This window comes from Mustelus asterias, chromosome 23 (assembly GCF_964213995.1).
Source record: "Mustelus asterias chromosome 23, sMusAst1.hap1.1, whole genome shotgun sequence".
Lineage (NCBI taxonomy): Eukaryota > Metazoa > Chordata > Chondrichthyes > Carcharhiniformes > Triakidae > Mustelus > Mustelus asterias.
Window position 1 is genome coordinate 55458129 of NC_135823.1, and position 23086 is coordinate 55481214.

The 23086-nt window shown below is 48.9% G+C and overlaps 1 protein-coding gene across 1 annotated transcript in view; it reads right to left on the reverse strand.

The window, feature by feature from the left end:
• The window catches only part of caskin1 (CASK interacting protein 1), a 711340-nt gene that overhangs the window by 82586 nt on the left and 605668 nt on the right, over nt 1–23086 (reverse strand). The window contains exons 11-12 of the mRNA XM_078239889.1: nt 11347–11445; nt 233–345 (exon numbers count right to left, since the gene is read on the reverse strand). Of these exons, the coding sequence (XP_078096015.1) occupies nt 233–345; nt 11347–11445 (212 nt within the window). The remainder of the gene's footprint in view (nt 1–232; nt 346–11346; nt 11446–23086) is intronic.

The following is a 23086-nucleotide window of genomic DNA, read 5'->3' on the forward strand; positions in this document are numbered from 1 at the left end:
AGGGATGAGGGAAACAGGTGGGAAAATGGAGTTAAAACCCAAGAACAGCAATGATTGTACCGAATGGTGGAGCAGTCTCAACGGGGCACATGGTCTATTCCTTCACTTACTGCTTGTGGGTTCCACAACTTAAGCTATCGTTCCATGTAACCGCCGTGTGTCTGACCCTCCATCGTGTGACCGGGCAGTTTATCCGCGAAAAGTAAGAGCGTGGGTGGGATTTGAGCCGTACCTTATTCCCCTCGGAACCCGAGGCTGCGGTGGTTCCCCCGGCACTCTGGCCACTTCCGGAGCTCCGAGCGCTGGCCACACTCCCGGCACTCCCTGCACTGCTGCGGTCCCCACCTGCAATAGAAAGATCAGAACCGGGATCAAGGTGCTGATTGCCAATGGCGAGTGCCGGAAACGTACAGGCCTATCAGAGGAAGAACAGTTTTGAGGCATTTGGTGTTGTAAATGTTTCCAGCACACCCCTCCCATCCCCTTCCCATCCACCCACCTCTGCCCCACCACATGTCCCCCCGCCATCCTCCCCCCCCATCTTGCTCCCAGGTTCCCAGGCCAGCAATTACTAGCCTACCAGCCATCCTATATTTCATATTGTCTCTCCTTGTCCTTCTTAGAAGGATGCATTACTTATATCCACCATCCATTCTGATACTAGCTTTTTATTCCCGAATTGATTTAATTAACTGAATTTAAATTCCCAAGCTGTCATGGAGGTGCTTGATCTGAGGAGATCCATGGATCACCAGTTCCAGGTCTCTGGATTCCCGGTCCACTAACGTGAACACTGTGCCACCCAAACCCCCATAGCCGTTTGGATTCTCACCTACAAGCAAATAGAATCATAGAATCCCTACAGTGCAGCAGGAGGCCATTCGGCCCATCGAGTCTGCTCCGGCCAAATCCCACCCAGATCCTATTCCTGTAAACCCACACGTTTAACCTGCTAATCCCCCTGACACTAAGGGACAATTTACCATGGCCAATCCACCTAACCCGCACATCTTTGGACTGCGGGAGGAAACCGGAGCACCCGGAGGAAAACCACGCAGACACAGGGAAAACGTGCAAACTCCGCACAGTGACCCAAGGCCGGAATTGAACCCGGGTCCCTGGTGCTGTGAGGCAGCAGTGCTAACCACTGTGCCACCGTGCCGCCCCCTGCTTAGCAGCGTATTGTGAGATGGTTGATGATACAGGCTCTCGAATCTTGACGGTAGTGTGGTACAATGGCTGCATATGGACGAGTGATCCAGAGGATATGAATTCAAATCCTACCCCAATATTCTGAGAATTTGAATTCAGTTTTGAAAGGAAAGAAGCCGGTGCCAGTAAAAATGAGAGTGTCAGATGGTTGTAAAAAAAAAAATACCCGACTGGTTCACTAATGTGCTTTAATGGAAGGAACTCTGCCATCCTTACACATTCTGGTCTGGAGACTTAATGCTCATTTGAAGAGCCAGTGCAGACACGTTGGGCCAAGTGGTCTCCATCCGCACTGTAACAATTCTCTGACTCCGAGATGATTTCAACCCTGGCGTTTATTTTATTCTCTCATGGGGGATGAGGGCATTACTGGCAAGTGCCAGCATTTGTTGCCTGTCCCTGATTGCCCTTGAACTGAGTGGCTTGTCAGGCTATTTCAGAGTCAACCACATTGCTGTAGTCTGGAGTCACACGGAGGCCAGACTGGGTAAGGGTGGCAGATTTCCTTCTGGGAAATGGGATGGTGTTTTGTTAATACTTCAGGGTCATTGTTACTAGAATCATCGAATCCCTACAGTGCAGAAGGAGGCCATTCAGCCCATTGAATCTTCACTGACAACAATCCCACCCAAGCCCTATCCCTTTAACCCCACATATTTACCCTAGCTAGTCCCCCTGACACTACGAGGCAATTGAGCAAGGCCTAACCCGCACATTTTTGGACTGTGGGAGGAAACCGGAGCACCCGGAGGAAACCCACGCAGACACGGGGAGAATGTCAAACTCCACACAGACAGTGAGCCAAAACTAGCTTTCAATTCCAAATTCTTATAAACTATTGATGCTATCAGCTGCATGGTGGGATTTGAACCAGTGCTCCTGGAGCAGCTGGATAACCAGTCCAGTGACATGACCACTGCGATGACTTCAATGAGTTTGGCCTCTTGGAGTATGAGCTCCCTGATTGAGGCCATAATTGCCTGCCCAATCAGGGTGCCTCACCTGTTTCTAAATACCGGAGTGTCAGGTCCACTGGCACTCCTGGTTCTGACTGTGTACCTGAAGCACTCTGGGAGTGGCCTCACAACACCAGGTTAAAGTCCAACAGGTTTATTTGGTAGCACGAGCTTTCGGAGCGCTGCCCCTTCATCAGGTGAGTGGTGAGTTGAGTTCACAATATGTTGACACAAACTCAATTTACAAGATAGTGGTTGGAATGCAAGTCTTAACAGGTAATCAAGTCAATCAAGCAGTCAAGGGCATTCAGCCTCTGATCTTCGGTTAAGCGTTCTCCAAGGCAGCCTTCATGACACACGACAACGCAGAATCGCCGAGCAGAGACTGATAGCCAAGTTCCACACACATGAGGACAGCCTTAACCGGGATCTTGGGTTCATGTCACACTATCTGTAACCCCCCCGACTTGCCTGGGCTTGCAAAATCTCACTAACTGTCCTGGCTGGAGACAATACACATCTCTTTAACCTGTGCTTAACCCTCTCTCCACTCACATTATCTGCACCTGTAAAGACTTGATTAAAGACTCGCATTCCAATCATTATCTTGTAATTGAGTTTGTGACTATATATGCCCCGTTTGTGAACACAACTCCCACTCACCTGATGAAGGAGCAGCGCTCCGAAAGCTCATGATTCCAAATAAACTTGTTGGACTTTAACCTGGTGCTGTGAGACTTCTTACTGTGCCCACCCCAGTCCAACACCGGCATCTCCACATCAATCTAGGAGTGGAATAGAGTTTATAAATAAAGGGAATCTGGTGAATGGACAGCGGCCTCTGAGGAGTTATTTCAATCACTACAGCACCATCTCTGCTAATAGCCTTCCAAAGTGGGAATGCAGTTCAATGCAAGTGGGAATCGGCAGTACAAAGCCTTCCTAGAGATGCCCACGTGTTGAGAGTGAGGTGGTATTGTACCAGTGTTTGGCACTGTATCTTGTTTTGAGCACATAAGCAGGATGAAGAGTGAACCAGCCAGCATCTGTAGGTGTTCACAGCTCTGCTTTCAGATGGAGAACATTGGATGCCAACTGGAGACTTTCAGATGGGAGATGTTCAGATGCCAACCCCCCAGGGTTGCCCTGCGGTCTCCAGGAACTAATCTCTAGGACACTGCGGCGAGTAACCCAGGAGAAAAATAAGACTGCTTTTTTGTTTATTAGTCAGACAAATGCTAACTAGACAAACGGAAAAAAGGAAAGGCAGCTTGCCTGCCAAGAGTCATCCAATTGAGTCCGATCATGTTCCAATTGGTGCGGGAAGGGAAGTGTGAGACACCAGACATACATGCCAGGCAGCCAAGGGTGGGAGGCTGGGGCAGGCTCACTGAAGGCAAGACCACCTTGTGGCAAGACCCCTCCACGAATACTGCCAACCAGAGTTTTAAAGTTTAAAACTTATTTATTAGTGTCACGAGTAGGCTTCAACTGCGCTGAAGTTACTGTAATTTCAGAGGTTGCAAAGTTAAAGTTTATCTTTTAGTGTCACATTACATTACGTTAACACTGCAATGAAGTTACTGTGAAAGTCCCTGAGCTGCTGCACTCTGACGCCTGTTAGGGTGCACAGAGGGAGAATTTAGCATGGCCAATGCACCTAACCAGCACGTCTTTCGGATTGTGGGAGGAAACCGGAGCACCCGAAAGAAACCCACGCAGACACGGGGAGAACGTGCAGACTCCGCACAGACAGCGACCCAAGCCGGGAATCGAACCCGGGTCCCTGACGCTGAGAGGCAGCAGTGCTAACCACTGTGCCACCGCGGAGAATTGCAAGAAGCCAAGAAGCAGCTCCCTGTCTTCTCCTGAAGACTCAATCGTGGGCCCACAGCGTCCCCTGTTCCTGGAGCCGGGGCCTGTATATGCTAAGTGTGACAGCTGTGTCCTGACTGGCACATCTGCTGCTGCATGAAATTGCTTCCAAAATCTCCCCTGCGGAACGTAACCCAAAATGATCATCTTGCCAGACATCACCTCAGTAATTAAAATGGGGCGACTGCGAAGAATTAATAAGCAGCAAAAACACTTGCGGACTGGAGTTGTTAAGATTCACACCTCGTCAGTACAATTAAAATACTGAAGCAACTCGACATCTTTCACACGTAATATATCCCTTCTCATCAGACGATTTGAACAGGTCTTTTGTGTGTAAAGTAATGGACTCCAGTCACAAAGCCTCTCAGTGCGCGTGTTGGGTATAAAGTCTACTCAGTACATATTCTGCCAATTATGTTCAGTAGCACGCCTCAGAATGAGTTGAGTTAAACTCTTTACATGTCTGCATGTTTGAACAGGCCAGATTCTTTTTTCAAGAAACTGTGGGGCAGTTTACAACCAAAACAATTTACAACCAAGAGACCAATCCTGGCTTTATCCTCCCTTGAATTCATTCAAAATTCTAATGGTCATTTCCCCATTACACCCCCCCCCCCCCCACCGCCCCCCACCCCCCCATTTCCTGATCGACATTGACTCCTGGTTAAACAACGCTCCCATTTGTAAATTCTCATCCTTATTTTCAATAGCCTTACCCCCTCCCTGGCTCCATAGTCTCCTCCCAGCCACATAAAGGGCAGCACGGTGGCACAGTGGTTAGCACTGCTGCCTCACAGCGCCAGGGATCCGGGTTTGATTCCCAGCTTGGGTCACTGTCTGTGCGGAGTTTGCACATTCTCCCCGTGTCTGCGTGGGTTTCCTCCGGGTGCTCCGGTTTCCTCCCACAGTCCGAAGATGTGCTGGTTAGGTGCATTGGCCATGCTAAATTCTCCCTCAGTGTACCCGAACAGGCAACTGGAGTGTGGCGATGAGCGGGATTTTCACAGTAACTTCATTGCAGTGTTAGTGTAAGCCTACTTGTGACTAATAAATAAAAACTTTAATAAAATCTCCCATTCAATCCTAGCCTCCTGAACATCCCCGATTTTAACTGTTTCACCATCAATGGCCTTGCCTTTAGCTGCCTGGATGCTACACTCTGGAAATTCCAGCCCCGGAACTAAACCTCTCCAACATCCCTCTCTCTCTCACCTCCTTTAAGACACTCTTTAAAGCTTATCTCTCACCAAGCTTTTGATCCCCCACCTGCTTTTGTTTTAGAATCCCGACAGTGTAGAAGGAGGCCATTCAGCCCATCGAGTCTTCACCAACTCTCCAACAGAGCATCTCACCCAAGCCCTTCCCCGTAACTCCCACATATTTACCCCACTAATTCCCCCTAATCTACACATCTTGGGACACTAAGGGAGAATTTAGCATGGCCAATCCACCTAACCTGCACATCTTTGGACTGTGGGAGGAAACCGGAGCACCCGGAGGAAACCCACACAGGCACAGGGAGAATGTGTAAACTCCACACAGACAGTCACTCGAGGCTGGAATTGAACCCAGCACTGTGAGGCAACAGTGCTAACCACTGTGCCACTGTGCCTTAATATCACCTTATGGGACTCAGTGTCAAATTTTTCTTTATAATGCTCCTGTCAAGTGCTTTGGGGCATTTTATTACATTAAAAATGCGATATAAATTCAAGCTGTTGACTAATAAATTGTACAACCCGCAAATAAATCCAGAATACCAGGACCAATTATAGAATTAACAGCCCTGTGTGATGTTTATTTTGTATCTTAAATTCCAACCTTATAAATCTCTAGAATCTCACAGCACAGAAAGAGGCCATTCGGCCCATTGAGTTTGTGGCACTGGCCACAATCCCACCCAGACCCTAAACCCATAACCCCATGCATCTAACCTAGCTCGTTCCCCCTGACACTAAGGGGCAATTTAGCATGGCCAATCCACCTCACCTGCACATCTTTAGACTGTGGGATAAACTGGAGAACCCGGAGGGAACCCACGCTGACATGGGGAAATGTGCGAACTCTACACAGACAGTGACCCAAGCCTGGAATCGAACCCAGATCCCTGGCACTGTGAGGCAGCAGTGCTAACCACTGTGCCACCATGCCGCTCTCTAACCACTGTGCCACCGTGCCGCCCTCTAACCACTATGCCGCCCTCTAACATCGCTAACACTGATATTAACCTCTGCGCATTAGTTTTGAATTCAGACATGCATTACTGGGGAATATTAATGGATTTGCCAAAAAGTCATGCTCAGAAGAAAATATTGAATGGTGGGCCTCTGCAGTACATTTGTGAGCGTTTAATTTCCTTCACACCCCAGATCTAGAAGCACAGGCAAATCTATGGTAGGCATTGATAAGATCCATCACTTGGAGATGGAGGGATTCTGCTTGGGTTTGAAATCGCAGTGAACAGAGACGGAAGAAAATCTGAGTGCCATCAGTAGTCGGACGGCAGAGATGACTTATGTCAATCTGCAAATACATAATGACTAAAAAATCACCTGGTTTGCTTTCAGAACCTGTTCCTTATTGATGGTTAGCACAGTTCCCCATCTGTGACCCAAGCATCTTCAGGCCAGGTGTGGGTTAAATGTAAAAATTGTTCTTTCCCTCTTGTTTGGGAGGTGGGCGGGGGAAGGGGGGGTCCCATTGCCATTGGCAAATGTTCACTGATCAACAGGGGCAGTAATTGGGCACGGGGAAGATGTCTCCATGTGTCGGCGGGACGAGGATCTGAGGGCACAGCCTCAGAGTAAAGGGACCCTTTAGAACCGAGATGAGGAGGAATTTCTTCAGCCAGAAGGTGGTGAATCTGTGGAATTCATTGCCACAGAAGGCTGTGGAGGCCGGGTCATTGAGTGTGTTTAAGACAAAGATAGGAAGATTTTCGATTGGTAAGAGGATCAAAGGTTACGGGGAAAAGGCAGGAGAATGGAGTTGAGAAACATATCAGCCCATGATCGAATGGCAGAGCAGACTCGATGGGCCGAATGGCCTAATTCTGCTCCTATATCTTATGGTCTAAATCTGGTTGTGCCATTGTGGAATAAAGCTTGAGTTCCATCAGTAGAGAGGCTGTAATACAGGAAGGGCGGGTAGGGGGATGGGAGGTGTGGGGAGGTCCATGGAGCAGTAGATGGTTGATTTTCGTTTAAAAGCCTTTTGCTGTCACTGATAGGTCCCTTTGCTCATTGAAGCTTAAAACTGTATCGGGGTCCCACTGATACTGTTGGAACGAGCTAAAGTGAAGAGACCCCAAGGTTTCCAGTGGTCTCTGGGTTGCCCATATCAAAGCGGATACTAAAATGAGGGGCACCCAGATGCAGATGGAAATGGGCTGTAAGGGTTGCCTGTCAGGGCCATGTTGACATCCTAGTGTTTTAGTGGGTTTTGTGGGAGACCACCTCCCCAACCACTTTCCAATGGTCCTTTTTTTAAGATGTGGAGATGCCGGCGTTGGACTGGGGTAAACACAGTAAGAAGTCTCACAACACAAGGTTAAAGTCCAACAGGTTTATTTGGTAGCAAAAGCCATTCGCTTTTGGAGCGTTGCTCCTTCGTCAGGTAAGTGGGAGTTCTGTTCACAAACAGGGCATATAAAGACACAAACTCAATTTACAAAATAATAGTTGGAATGTGAGTCTTTACAGGTAATCAAGTTTTAAAGGTACAGACAATGTGAGTGGAGAGAGCACTAAGAACAGGTTAAAGAGATGTGTATTGTCTCCAGACAGGACAGTTAGTGAGATTTTGCAAGCCCAGGCAAGTCGTGGGGGTTACAGATAGTGTGACATGAACCCAAGATCCCGGTTGAGGCCGTCCTCATGTGTGTGGAACTTGGCTATTAGTCTCTGCTCAGCGACTCTGCGCTGTCGTGTGTCGTGAAGGCCGCCTTGGAGAACGCTTACCCGAAGATCAGAGGCCGAATGCCCGTGACCGCTGAAGTGTTCCCCAACAGGAAGAGAACACTCTTGCCTGGTGATTGTCGAGCGGTGTTCATTCATCCGTTGTCGTAGCATCTGCATGGTCTCCCCAATGTACCATGACTCGGGACATCCTTTCCTGAAGTGTATTAGGTAGACAACGTTGGCCGAGTTGCAAGAGTATGTACCGTGTACCTGGTGGATGGTGTTCTCACGTGAGATGATGGCATCTGTGTCAATGATCCGGCACGTCTTGCAGAGGTTGCTGTGGCAGGGTTGTATGGTGTCGTGGTCACTGTTCTCCTGAAGGCTGGGTAGTTTGCTGCGGACAATAGTCTGTTTGAGGTTGTGCGGTTGTTTGAAGGCAAGAAGTGGGGGTGTGGGGATGGCCTTGGCGAGATGTTCGTCTTCATCAGTGACATGTTGAAGGCTCCTGAGAAGATGTAATAGCTTCTCCGCTCCGGGGAAGTACTGGACGACGAAGGGTACTCTATCCGCCATGTCCCGTGTTTGTCTTCTGAGGAGGTCGGTGCGGTTTTTCACTGTGGCGCATCGGAACTGTCGATCGATGAGTTGAGTGCCATATCCTGTTCTTATGAGGATGTCCCGAGGCATGGTACATTGGGGAGACCATGCAGACACTACGACAACGGATGAATGAACACCGCTCGACAATCACCAGGGAAGAGTGTCCTCTTCCTGTTGGGAAACACTTCAGCGGTCATGGGCATTCAGGCTCTGATCTTTGGGTAAGCGTTCTCCAAGGCAGCCTTCACGACACACGACAGCGCAGAGTTGCTGAGCAGAGACTGATAGCCAAGTTCCGCACACATGAGGACGGCCTCAAGCGGGATCTTGGGTTCATATTACAGTATCTGTAACCCCCACGACTTGCCTGGGCTTGCAAAATCTCACTAACTGTCCTGTCTGGAGACAATACACATCTCTTTAACCTGTGCTTAATGCTCTCTCCACTCACATTGTCTGTACCTTTAAAACTTGATTACCTGTAAAGACTCACATTCCAACCATTATTTTGTAAATTGAGTTTGTGTCTTTATATGCCCTGTTTGTGAACAGAACTCCCACTTACTCAACGAAGGAGCAGCGCTCCGAAAGCTAGTGGCTTTTTCTACCAAATAAACCTGTTGGACTTTAACCTGGTGTTGTGAAACCTCTTACTACCTTTCTTTTAACACATTGGTGGAACATGGGCATCGCTGGCTGGCCAGCATTTATTCTCCATCCTCGTTGCCCTTGAACTAAGTGGCTTGCTAGACCATTTCAGGGGGCAGTTGAGAATCAACCACATTACTGTGGCTCCAATCACATGTAGGCCAGACTGGGTAAGGGCGGCAGATTTCCTTCCCTAAAGTTCATTAGTGAACCAGATTGGCTCCTATCAAGACACCCAGAAAACTGGCAGCAATGTGGACCTCTGAAAATGGGCAGTAAGTGCCGTGCCACCCTCAGCTTGGCACTACCATACCCAGCGGGGCAAGGGAAATCGGTCCTCTCATTTTGAATTGACTTTGTCTAATCCTGCCCACACGTAGATGAGTCTGGTGAACAAGGCACTCTGTCTGTTTGCCGAAACGGAAGGTCGTGCGACCCCGATAGCCTATAGTTCAACTTTGAACCTGGAATACATGAATCCACGGAATTTGCTGGGTGCTTTGGCTGCTAACTAGGTGACAACAGGACACATGACAAGTAACGTAGACATTCGAGACTGCTGTGCAAAAAGTCATGGAGCGTGAAGACATGAGAGGGAAGCTTGTGCTGTTTTTGTACAGTTACGATAATTGACATGATTTTTCTCTCTCTCTCTGGAGCTGTGTGTGAGCTTGTTTTTTAAAATAAAATCATACAGTTTACAAGTGTCTGGTTCGAGATCTTAATTAAATTCAATTTTTTGTTGAAAATATTTCTGTTTTTCACACTCATACCTCGCAGCAACCTGACTTGGCAACAGTCTTGTGAAAACGTGACAACTCACTTGGCCAAATATTTCAAACTAAAATCCAACTTCCTCCAGCACGGGAGGAGGCTATTTGGCCCATCATGTCTGTGCTGGCTCTGAGAGAGCTATCCAATTAGTTCCACTCAATCGAGGGGGTGGGGGGTAGTCCAGCTCCAGCAGAGCTTTTGCTGTGGGTTCCAAAACACTGACTCGACAACAGCAAGTTTACATTACATTTGACACCGACATTATGAGGCAAACTGGAACAGACTGACTTTGATACCGAGACGTATCTGCCGGAGAGCACAATAAGCTTCAAGCTTTTTGGTCAATGACTTAGAATCATAGAATCCCACAATGCAGAAGGAGGCCATTCAGCCCATCGAGTCCGTACCGACCACAATCCCACCCAGGCCCTATACCCACAACCCCATGCATTTACCCTAGCTAATCCCTCCTGACACTAAGGGGCAATTTAACCTGGCCAATCCACCTAACCCACACATCTTTGGACTGTGGGAGGAAACCGGAGCACCCGGAGGAAACCCACGCAGACACGGGGAGAGTGTGCAAACTCCGCACATACAGTGACCCAAGCTGGGAATCGAAACTGGGTCCCTGGCGCTGTGAGGCAGCAGTGCTAACCACTGCGCCACCGTGCCACCCCTTCCATGACTTACTCCTGTGTGGCCTAGTTTGACTGGGTTGGTTTGGCAGAGGAGTCATGTGTTGACTAGATTGGGCACCGAATTGAATCGAACCAGTTCTTACTGACCCAAGGGATCCCATTTGCAGATTCCAGGCCAGGATGTAGACTTCATCTGACCCGTGTAGGGCAGTGTGGCTTCCTGCTCACAGGCTAGAATGTTCCGGGACATAACGGGGCAATAAATGTAACCTGCGGTACTTTGCTGAGAAGATTTTGGCAAACTGGATGCTGGGATTGAAGAAACAAGGCTACACTTGGTTACCAGAGGGTTAGATGACCACTGGGAAGATGGCCAATAAGTGCCAAACAAATGAAAGGGAAGACTTGCGTTTAAATAATCCCTGTCACATCCTCAAAATGTTCCAAATCTCTTTGCAACCACACTGAAGTTCCTGTATAGCCACCATTGTCGTGTAGGTAACGCGACAGCCAATTTGTGCACAGCCAAGCTCCCCACAAACAGCAACATGACAATGACTAGATAGTCTGGTGTTGGGTGAGGGATAAATACTGGCCAGGGCATCGGGGAGAACTCCTGGGGACAACCGTGCAGTGCCTCTGAGCTAGGGCGCAATGGGGGTTATAGCAAGTCAGTCAGAATTCATTGCCGGAACTGAAATGAAATGTGGTTGGAGACATTCTCACGGAATCTACCTGCAAATGGTTTCCGTAGCACCCAGATCTCCTCAGGCGTGGTCGTGACTGGTTGCACTGGAGACAGATGGGAAGGACTTGACTCAGAACCTCGGGAACCTGCGGGAATGTCAGTCACATTTTGAATGTGCTTTTTTTTTTGTCCTTTTTCCCTCCTCCATCCCTTCCCATATTCCAGATCAAATGTCGATGTTCTCACAGCAATAAAGCTCTCGCATTTCGCTTCCAAATCTCGATCGTGGCTCAGAGCAGAAAGGGATTGGTTTGATGTGAAACATAGCAGTTCACCACATATTTAACTTTGCGTTGTGTAATTTAGCAAAAAGGAGCAAAGAAAATTAATTCAGCAGATTAAAATTCCCTACAGTCATGAACATTAATGATTGATGCCATTTTCCCACAATATTATAGTTAAGAAGTTATAAGTGAGGCCTAGTTAATGATTATTTATTTCTACCCTGCATTTGGGCTTTTTTGTTATTCATTCGTGGGACATTGGTGTTGCTGGCTGGCCAGCATTTATTGCCCATCCCTAGTTGCCCTTGAGAAGGTGAGCTGCCTTCTTGAATCACTGACACAACTGAGTGGGCCATTTCATTGGGCAGTTGATAGTCAACCACATTGCTTGTCAAGTTCTTTATGGACTTTTTTTTGGCTTGAGAATCTGTCCTGTTTAGATGATGGTGGGCCTTATCTTTCCTCATTTCCCTTCTCCTGCTGATAACACATCCTGCCACAGTGAGCTACGGGCACCTGTGGCCTACTCTACACATGGGGCCATTTTTCCCCTCTCCAGTGAAGGTACAAGCGTTGTCGTAAGCAGGCGTGGCACTGTAACCTATGTGCCTGAACTGGAACAGAGCTGAGCTGAGTGTTGCAGGTTACCAGAGTCCTAGAAAACAGGCAAGGCCGGGTGCTCCAAGCTAGAAAAGCAGAAACACGTCCTTCAAAACAAACAAAGACACACAGAACAGACACATTACAGATGATGAGGAGAAATACTTCACACAGAAATATAAGCATCCTTGAAGGTTAATCAGTTACTGTGCACAATATTTCACAAAACCCTCTTCACCCCCATTCTTGTATTGTTTCCATGTAGCCAAAAGACTGCTTGATCAAAGGGCGCATTAGACTACCAGGAAAAGTCATGGACGACCATGGGATCCAGATTTTGAAGAGAATGGGTACACAGTTACTGGATCGTCAATGGGAATGAGCACCAAGGGCCCTGGGTCATCTGGGAAATGGGGACAAAGCCAATGGGACATTTTGATTTGATTTGATTTATTATTGTCACTTTTTTTGGTATACAGTGAAAGGTATCTGCAGATAACAGTTCCTCTTCCTATTTTTTCAGGTGCTTCTGCTGCCCTGCAGGTCAGGGCTGTGAAGGACTATTGCAACAATTTCGATTTGACAAGCCTTAATGTGAAAAAGGGGGACGTTATTACAGTAAGTGCGATATTTCAGTCAAATGCCATCTCCGATGATCTTGTTGGACTCTGTTTCTGATCAACATGTTTACATTTGCCTGTCAGATTTCCCCAGTCAAATGAGTGATGCATTCAAAACCTCCAAATAAAATTTTGCAACGGTATGGCTATTCGGGGAACAATATTGTCATACTTGGGTGCCACGGTGGCACAGTGGTCAGCACTGCTGCTTCACAGCTCCAGGGACCTGGGTTCGATTCCCGGCTTGGGTCACTGTCTGTGTGGAGTTTGCACATTCTCCTCGAGTCTGCGTGGGTTTCCTCCGGGTGCTCCGGTTTCCTCCCACAGTCCAAAGATGTGCGGGTTAGGTTGATTGGCCATGCTAAAAAAAAATTGCCCTTAGTGTCCTGAGATGCGTAGGTTAGAGGGATTAGTGGGTAAATATGTAGGGATATAGGGGTAGGGCCTGGGTGGGATTGTGGTCGGTGCAGACTCGATGGGCCGAATGGCCTCTTTCTGTACTGTAGGGTTTCTATGATACTGTGGAATGCAACACTTCCTAGCAAACTGTTTGATTTGATTTGATTTATTATTGTCACATGTATTGGGATACAGTGAAAAGTATTGTTTCTTGTTTCTATACAGACAAAGCATACTGTTCATAGAGTACATAGGGGAGAAAGAAAGGAGAGGGTGCAGAATGTAGTGTCACAGTCATAGCTAGGGTGTAGAGAAAGATCAACTTAATGTAAGGTAGGTCCATTCTAAAGTCTGATGGCAGCAGGGAAGAAGCTGTTCTTGAGTCAGTTGGTATGTGACCTCAGACTTTTGTATCTTTTTCCCGATGGAAGAAGGTGGAAGGGGGTAGGCAGGATTTTATGGCCTCGCTCGTCCCGAAACAGTAAAATCCCACCCGAGGTCAACAGACCTTCCCATTGTCCGCTCCTCGCCTGCACCGATTCCCGTGGCAGGTGGGGCGGTAAAATTCCCGCCAGTATATCCGGGGTGCGTGGGGGTCATCAAGATCCCCTGGAGAAACAGCAACTTGTCCGATCTTCCATGTTTCTCCAGTTGATGCCAAAGCATTGAATGTATTCAAGAGGCGGCTAGACATAGCACTTGGGGTGAATGGGATCGAAGGTTATGGGGAGAAAGCAGGATTGGGTTATTGAGTTGGATGAACAGCCATGATCGTGATGAATGGTGGAGCAGGCTCGAAGGGCCAAATGACCTCCTCTTGCTCCTATCTTCTATGTTTCTATTAGAGCGTCGGGGGAATTGTTATAAATGCTGCTCGATTAGCTGGGGAAATGGCTGTCGAGCTGTTTTCTTAAGGTCTGTGATATTCCGTTAAAGGGCAGCTTGAAAAAAGGGACTGATCGAGCATTTATATTCCCTGAATGAGAAAATAAGTGTAGCACTGCTTCATTCTATTTCGTTGCAATGACACTGCAGAAGCAATTCAAAGGGTTCATAACTGACGCTTCACAAGTAGGTCAGGAATGTCTGATTATTCAACAATTTGAGTTTCATAGCACATGGAATTCAATAACTCGTTCCAACTGTGCCTGCACTGCCTTAATCCATTCATCTCCACCCACATGAGTATCAGTCATCGGTGGACAACGGCTTCTATCATATGGACTATTGTGTCTTTCAAAACCCCTCTATACAGATTGACATCCTCCTGAGAGTGCGCCGTGGAGCAGTGCCCAGCTATTGTTACCGTACTATCCAAATCACTGCCTTGAAGCAGCAGGAAGAAAGAACATTTGATGTACCTGTGTTTAAAGTTTATTTGTTAGTGTCACAAGTAGGGCTTACATTAACACGGCGATGAAGTTACTGTGAAAATCCCCTAGTCGCCACACTCCTGTTCGGGTAACACTGAGGGAGAATTTAACACGGCCGATGCACCTCTTTTGGACTGTGGGAGGAAACCGGAGCACACGGAGGAAACCCACGCAGACACGGGGAGAACGTGCAAACTCCGCACAGGGAGTGACCCAAGCTGACAATCGAACCCGTGTCCCTGGCACCGTGAGGCAGCAGTGCTAACCACTGTGCCGCTGTGAGATGTTAACTATTTAATAGATAAAAATAAATAAAGACTTGCATCTTATGTAGTTCCTTTCGTGAGCTCAAGTGCTCTGCCGCCAATGAAGTATTTTTGAAGTGTATTCCTCTTGCAATGTAGGAAATGCAGGCAGCCAATTTGCACACAGCAAGCTCCCAGGCACAGCAATTGAGAATGACCAATGTTTTGCGATTTTGATTGACAGATAAACATTGGTCACGGCACTGGGATAACTCCCCTGCCCTACATTACATTGTGTTGTACGATCTAACACCTGAAAGGGCAGAGGGAACCTGGTTTCAATCTGCCCTCCAAAAGGTGGCAGTTCTGACAGTGTTGCACCCATCACTGCTGGCACCAAAGCACCAGCCTACATTTTGTGCTCAAAGCCCTGGAGTGGGACATGAACTCATTGTGGCTTCACGGTAAGGGTGCTCACCACTGAGTCACAGCTGACACTATGGCATTTGGATTTCGAACTTTCAAGGTTGTTGGATGTAATTTGGAAAAAAAGAACACTGAGGGATAAGGTTAACATTAAAACCTGAAGATTAAAAACAGATCGGAGGAACTACAAAGAGAAAATGCTGGAAAAACTCAGTGGGAGAGGGGGGAGGTAACAAGAATCCCGCCGGCGAGGTCTCATTCTCTGATTTACCCTTTCTGGGCAGCTGCTTCCTTTATATATATTTAAATAAATTTAACTGTATTTAAAGGGCATCCTCACGATATGTTTCCCCCGAGGTAGGCAATTGCTTACTTCATCCCACACACCTCTGCTCTTCTCCCATAGCCCTTCAAACATTTCCCCTCGCCGATGTAATGTCACGTCGGCGAAGGTACAACAGCTTCTGAAAAACCTGAAGCTCTTGAGGGGAGCCTGGCACCACCTCTTGGCAGTGCCAACCTGGCAGTGTCAATCTGACAGTGCCAACCTGGCAGTGCCAACCTGACAGCACCAACCTGGCAGTGCCAACCTGGCAGCATCAACCTGGTAGTGCCAACCTGGCAGTGCCAAACTGGCAGTGTCAATCTGACAGTGCCAACCTGGCAGTGTCAACCTGGCAGTGCCAAACTAGCAGCATCAACCTGGCAGTGCCAACCTGACAACATCAACCTGACAGTGCCTACTTGGCAGTGCCAACCTGACAGCACCAACCTGGCAGCATCAACCTGGTAGTGCCAACCTGGCAGTGCCAAACTGACAGTGTCAGGGTGGCAGTGCCAGGGTTCTGTGCCAGGGGCAGTCCCTCTCGGAAGCACCATTGGCGTGTTCTCCTCATGAGTTAGAGGGGGGGGGGGGTAGTGCGCCCCGATGCCTGTGTGGTGTGGGGGAGGGTGGGTCGCTCCAATGTCTGAGAGGTGGGGGAAGGGCCGGGAGTGGGGATTGCCCTATGATGGGGTAGGGTTCATCCCAGTGCCTGTGTGGCTGGAGTGGGCGGTGGTGGGGGGGGGGGGGATATTGCCCTGATGCCTGTGTGGGGAGAGGTCTCTCCGATGTACTTGGAGGGATGCTGTCCTCCGTGTCTGTGGGGGGGGGGGGGGGGGGGGTCCTCCGTGTCTGTGTGGGGGGGGGGGTCCTCCGTGTCTGTGGGGGGGGGGGGGGGGGGTTTGGAGGGAAGTTATTTTTTATCGTACATCGGGGTGCACTTTAAAGTCACAGCTGGATCTCTGTGGAGCCGGTGTTGCCAGTTCTATCAGGCCCCACCCTGCCAAAGTAAACCCCATCCCCAGATTCACAGAGAATCTGGAGAGAAAACCCGGCTGTCTCGCTGGAGAGCGACATGCCGATTTTCTCACCGAAACTGAGAAATTATGGGGAGATTCCATCCAGTAGGTCTGACAGCATCTGTGAGGGAGAGAAACAGTTCACGTTCTGAGTCCGTATGCCAAGCGGTAATTCTGTTTCTCTCCCCGCAGACCCCGCCAGGCCTGCTGAGATTATCCAGCATCTTCTGTTATTATTACAGCTTTCCAGCATCTGCAGTTACTTTGCTTTAATTTCAGAGGAACCTCAGTTGGTTTTCCACCGTTCTCTTTACCTTTACTCTCCACAGAGGGAAACTGCGTTCTTGCACTCTGCATGTGGAAGCTGCAGCTCTGTGTTCCAACTGGCATCAGTAAAATACATCTGCTGATGGAGAACACATGCCAATTTGGAGTTCTACATTTACCAGAAAACACATTGTGTTTGCGACCTCAAAATTGGTCCTTGAGTGAACCTACTCTGGAGGTGATGTGACCTGTTTTCAGAGGGAAGAGGTGATAGAGGATGAGCTCCAGTTGACCATGGTCGTCTGTTCGGACCCTCCCAAGTCTCAATACCACTGGACACCTTGCAGATACCAACTGGGCCCCCCCCACCCCCCCCCGTGGCACCTGAGTGCCAAAACTAAACCAAACAGGATCCAAACAAGCTAACAGAAGCAACAATCTAATAGAAGCAAAAACAGAAAATGCTGGAAAATCTCAGCAGGTCTGACAGCATCTGTGGGGAGAGAATAGAGCCAATGTTTCGAGTCTGGATGACCCTTCTTCAGAGCCTCATGGCAAAGGGTAATCCAGAATCAAAATGTTGGCTCTATTTTCTCTCCATGGACGCTGTCAGACCTGCTGAGATTTTCCAGCATTTTCTGTTTTTGTTTCAGATTCTAGCATCTGCATTATTTTGCTTTTAATCCAGTCGAAGTGATCGGCCAAAGAGAAAGCAGTCTTCAGTGTAAATGTGCCAACCTGTATTCTAGCGCAGAGGAGTCCAAGATTTTTTAAAGTTTATTTATTAGTGTCACAATTAGGCTTACATTAACACTGCAATGAGGTTACTGTGAAAATCCCCTAGTCGCCACTCTACGGCGCCTGTTCGGGTAACACTGAGGGAGAATTTAGCACCTAACCAGCACGTCTTTCGGACTGTGGTGAGGAAACGGAGCACCTGGAGGAAACCCATGCAGACACGGGGGAGAACGTGCAGACTCTGCACAGACAGTGACCCGAGGCCGGGAATTGAACCCGGGTCGCTGGCGCTGTGAGGCAGCAGTGCCAAACAAGCCAACAGAGGCGACAAGCCAATAGGATCAATGGGCCAGAGAGAGAGCAGTCTTCAGTGTAAATGTGTCGACCTGTATTCTAGCGCAGAGGAGTCCAAGACTGTAGAACAATGCACCTTCCTAGCTTGAGAATTTAAAAAGATGTTCAGTGATTTAATGACCTACTTTCCAACGAAAGCAGCTCAGAATTCACAGGATATCAAGTGAGGCTGCGTATTTGGACAGTGTGATTACAATTTACATTTGTCGAGGAAATCCAGTTAAACCGAGCATCGTTAGAACATAGATTATTCATTTCAAATTCACGCATGGGGGACGTTTTTTTTGTAAAACACCTAATTGAAATGCAGTGCGTATAGCTTTCTGCTATCGGTCAGCTACGGGGGGCGGGGGGAAGGTGGATAGTGGGCACGATATTTTATAGTCGGGAGCTTTGCCGACTGTTAATTACGCCATATAATATTTGTCAAGGTGCGACGGAGCCAATAATCGCATTTGTCAGTTTCAATGGACGAAATAAAGCCCCGCCTCTGCCTGATTCATTCCCCGCTGCCATCTATTGTCATGGCAACTCATGGAAAATGCAACCGGGCTTTTTATTAGGTGGAGAGACTGGAGAGGCAAGGGGTTGTTCTCCTTAGAGCACAAGGCGGGGTTAACAGAGGTGTTCAAAACCCGGAAGACCTTTGATGGGGGAATTAGGGGGCAAGTGTTTCCACTGGTGGGAAAGGTCAGTAACCAAACAACGCAGATTTTAAGTCGCTTGTCAAAGCAACCAGTGGCAGCGTAAGGATAAAAATATTTCCACAGCCAGACGTTATGATCTAGGACGTGCTGTTTGAAAAAGGGTGGAAGCAAATTCAGTCATCATTTTTGAGCTGGATAAAGAATTGACGGGCAATCGAGGAGTTACCTGATCGAGGTGTACAGGATTATGAGGGACATGGACAGGGTGGATAAGGAACAGGTGTTCCCCTTAGTTGAAGGGTTAGCCACGAGGAGACATAGGTTCAAAGTGAGGGACAGGAGGTTCAGGGGGGGATGTGAGGCAAATTTGTTTTACCCAGGGGGTGGTGACGGTCTGGAATGCGCTGCCTGGGAGGGTGGTGGAGGCGGGATGCCTCACATCCTTTAAAAAAGTACCTGGATGGGCACTTGGCACGTCATAACATTCAAGGGCAAGTGCTGGTAAATGAGATTAGATGGAAGTTCAGATGTTTGTCAAGTGTAGGTGCAGGCCAAAGAGCCTCTTCTGCACTGTATGATTCTATGATTCAATGAAATGTTTGAAGTTTAAGTTTATTTATGAGTGTCACAAGTAGGTTTACGTTAATATTCAATGAAGTTACTGTGAAAATCCCCTAGTCGCCACACACCAGTGCCTGTTCGGGTCATGCTGAGGGAGAATTTAGCATGGCCAATGCACCTAACCAGCACGTCTTTCAGACTGTGGGAGGAAACCGGGGCACCCGGAGAAAACGTGCAGACTCTGCACAGTAACCCAAGCTGGGAATCTATTATACTGCTGTGCTGCCAGTCACACTGCCGATGCTTAGAAGGTAGTTCTGTGCTTAGATTAGCACATTCGGAGTTCCATTCTCAGTCCACCAGGCTGAAATCAGGACAAGAGTGTCCATTTTCTCAAAGTGTTAAGACAGGCCTCTCTATTAAGCTCATAAAGTGAGTGCGAGCTACTTTGTCTGGACATCTTTTTAAGCCTGACCATACCTTGAATTGAAGTTATGCGACACGGTGGCACAGTGGTTAGCACTGCTGCCTCACAGCACCAGGGAGCTGGGTTCGATTCCCGGCTTGAGTCACCGTCTGTGCAGAGTCTGCACATTCTCCCTGTGTCTGCGTGGGTTTTCTCTTGTTTTCTCCCACAGTGCTGGTTAGGTGCATTGGCCATGCTAAATTCTCCCTCAGAACAGGCACCGGAGTGTGGCGACTAGGGGATTTTCACAGTACCTTCACTGCAGCGTTAATGTAAGCCCACTTATGACACTAATAAAATTAACTTTAACTGTGTCAAACCCAAGTGATGTGAGACTGGGGGCCCGATTTTACCAAAATTTCGCGCTCGATTGGGCGTCGGGCCTAAAACGCCATCTGCACCTGACTCATGGCAGATCGCGTCTTTACCGAGCCCCGATCCGGCGCGGGTCTGGCGCGTGCCCGAATCGGCCGACGCGACGATTTAAATGCATTTGCATGCATTTAAATCGACTTAATGAAGCTCGCGCCCAACTTTACCGACAAATCTGACTTTACCCGGTTGCGGCCCAATTCGCGTCCGCGCATTAAACGACCTGCTAAATAAAAGTCCGAATGGGACTCCAATTCAGCAGGGGAATCACCGAAGCCAATCCCCCCCGACCATCCTTCGCGGACCCTCCCCGTGAACCACCCCGGCAGCCCACCCACAGCCCCCCCCCCCCCGATCGGACCCCCCTGGGAGGCAGGCCCCGCCGGCAGCCCACCCCCCCTCCCGCCCCCCCGATCAGACCCCCTGGGAGGCAGGCCCCGCCGGCAAACCCCCGCCCCCCTGGGATCGGACCCCCCTGGGAGGCACACCTCCGACCTAGCTTGATCGCTGGTCTCCCTCTACCATCCTTCCGATCTGCCCCCCCCCCCCCCGCCCCCACCCCCCCCAGGGGAAGACACATCACTCCCCTTCTCCATCCCCCCCTTCCCCCCCAGGGGCAGACACGTCACCCCCCTTCTCCATCCCCCCCAGGGGCAGACACGTCACTCCCCTTCTCCATCCCCCCTCCCCCCCCAGGGGCAGACACGTCACCCCACTTCTCCATCCCCCGGCCCCCCAGGGGCAGACACGTCACTCCCCTTCTCCATCCCCCCTCCCCCCCCAGGGGCAGACACGTCACCCCACTTCTCCATCCCCCGGCCCCCCAGGGGAGACACGTCACTCCCCTTCTCCACCTCCCCCCCGAGGGAAAGGCAAAGCAGCACAGACAGCAAAGAGGATGAAAGGAATTCCCTTTGGAGGATAATGTCCAAATCACAGGAACTAAAAACCTGACAGTCCAAAATCTGGGATAATATTTCAAAATGTATATCCCCCCATCCCTGTCCTGTAATATTATCCCAGATTTTGGACTGTCAGGTTTTTAGTTCCTGTGATTATAACGTGGACATTATCCTCCAAAGGGAATTCCTATCGTCCTCTCTGCTGTCTGTGCTGCTTTGCCTTTCGTGCCCGGGCCGCTGCCTGCGATCTGCTCCGAACTGCACATGAGCAGTTGGAGCTCCGGCCGCTCCAACAGCGCTAAGCCCCCCCCAATTGACCGGCGCCGAAAAAAGGTGTATGGGCGCGCTGGAGCGCGGCTGCCGGGCGCGGATCCGTTTGACGACTGGACCCGGCACTTAGTCCCGATTTGGTCAAATCAGCCCCTATGTCTATTAGTGATGGGTTTTAAGGCTGGGGAGGGGGTGGGGGTGTGGTGCTGGGGTGGGGGCTGTGTTCGCCTGCTGTACTTTGCAATTCTGTTTGGTCCTGACTTCAGCGCATTAAGATGAGTATCTGGAAGTGGATCACACATCAGCCATGATCGCATTGGATGGGGGATAGACTCGAGGGACTGAATAGCCTGTATTTCTTATGTCCCTACATTCAGTGTTATGAAAGCACTTGGTTAATTAATCTGCAGTGGAGAAACACTGCCAACTGGGATAACGGTGCCAATATAATGACAGTCTTAAACTTTATTTATTAGTGTCACAAGTAGGCTTACATTAACACTGCAATGAGGTTAGTGTGAAAATCCCCTAGTCGCCACACTCTGGCGCCTGTTCAGGTACACTGAGGGAGAATTTAGCACGGCCAATGCACCTATAACCAGCACGTCTTTTGGACTGTGGGAGGAAACCGGAGGACCCGGGAGAAACCCACACAGACACGGGGAGAATGTGCAGACTCCGCACAGACGGTGACTCAAACTAGGAATCGAACCCAGCTCCCTGGTGCTGTGAGGCAGCTGTGCTAACCACTGTGCCACTGTGTTGCATAGCTTCAGTGAAAGGTATGGTCAGGCTTAAAAAGATGTCCAGACAAAGTAGCTCGCACTCATTTTATGAACTTAATAGAGAGGCCTACCTTAACACTTTGAGAAAATGGATACTCCTGTCCTGATTTAAGCCTGGTGGTCTGAGAATGGAACTCCGAATGCGCAGTGTGACCGGCAGCACAGCAGTATAACAGAGGCAAAAATAGAAAACACTGGGAAATCTCAGCAGGTCTGACAGCATCTGTGGGGAGAGAATAGAGCCAACGTTTCGTGTCTGGATGACCCTTCGTCACCCGAAGGAAACCCACGCAGACACGGGGAGAACGTGCAGACGCTGCACAGACAGTGACCCAAGCTGGGAATCGAACCCAGGTCCTTGGCGCTGTGAGGCAGCACTGCTAACCACTGCGCCACCGTGCCGCCTTCAATCAGCCACCTCTTCCCTGTTCTTCTCCATCTGTGTTCAGTAACAGGGTTTCGGTGCTCCGGAAATATTGATTTAAATCTGTTTTGTCTGACTCACACTAAATTACCATCTGTCTCATACTTCAACACATCTCTCGATGGCGACATTCTATTGCTACAAATGAGAACTCATTACAGAAGGATTGCACAGAACTATTGATTTCAACGACAGAAATTGCAAGACCCAGCTGCTTTGATCTTCCTTCATTTGGGCGTGATGATTGATTGGTTTCTAATGGTCTTTGAGATCGGTATTGCAAGTGACTTTGGGAAAATGCATAGGCCTATTCAGTCAGATCACGGCTGATTTGTCTCTCAACTCCGTCTGCTTACCTGTGCTCTATTTCCCTTGGCACCCTTATCCCACAAAAATCTATGAATCTTCATCTCGTAAATGTCAATGGACTCCCATCATCCACGGCTTTTTGGAGGGGCAAGAGTTCCAGATTTCCACTCGTCTTCTGTGTGAAAAGGTACTTTCACTCGTAAAGGGCCCATCTCTCACTTAACCTGAGAAACTCTAAAGCAACACAACCAACTATTCCAATCTTGCTGTTAGTTGTCTTTGCGTAACAGCTCAAAAACCTGTGTGCCTTTAAGAAGTGTATTTTTTAAATCACGTTCTCTGCAGTAATTAGCAGCTTTTTTTTGTCATTGTGGCACCGGCTGTCTGAATAGATGTCCTTTAAT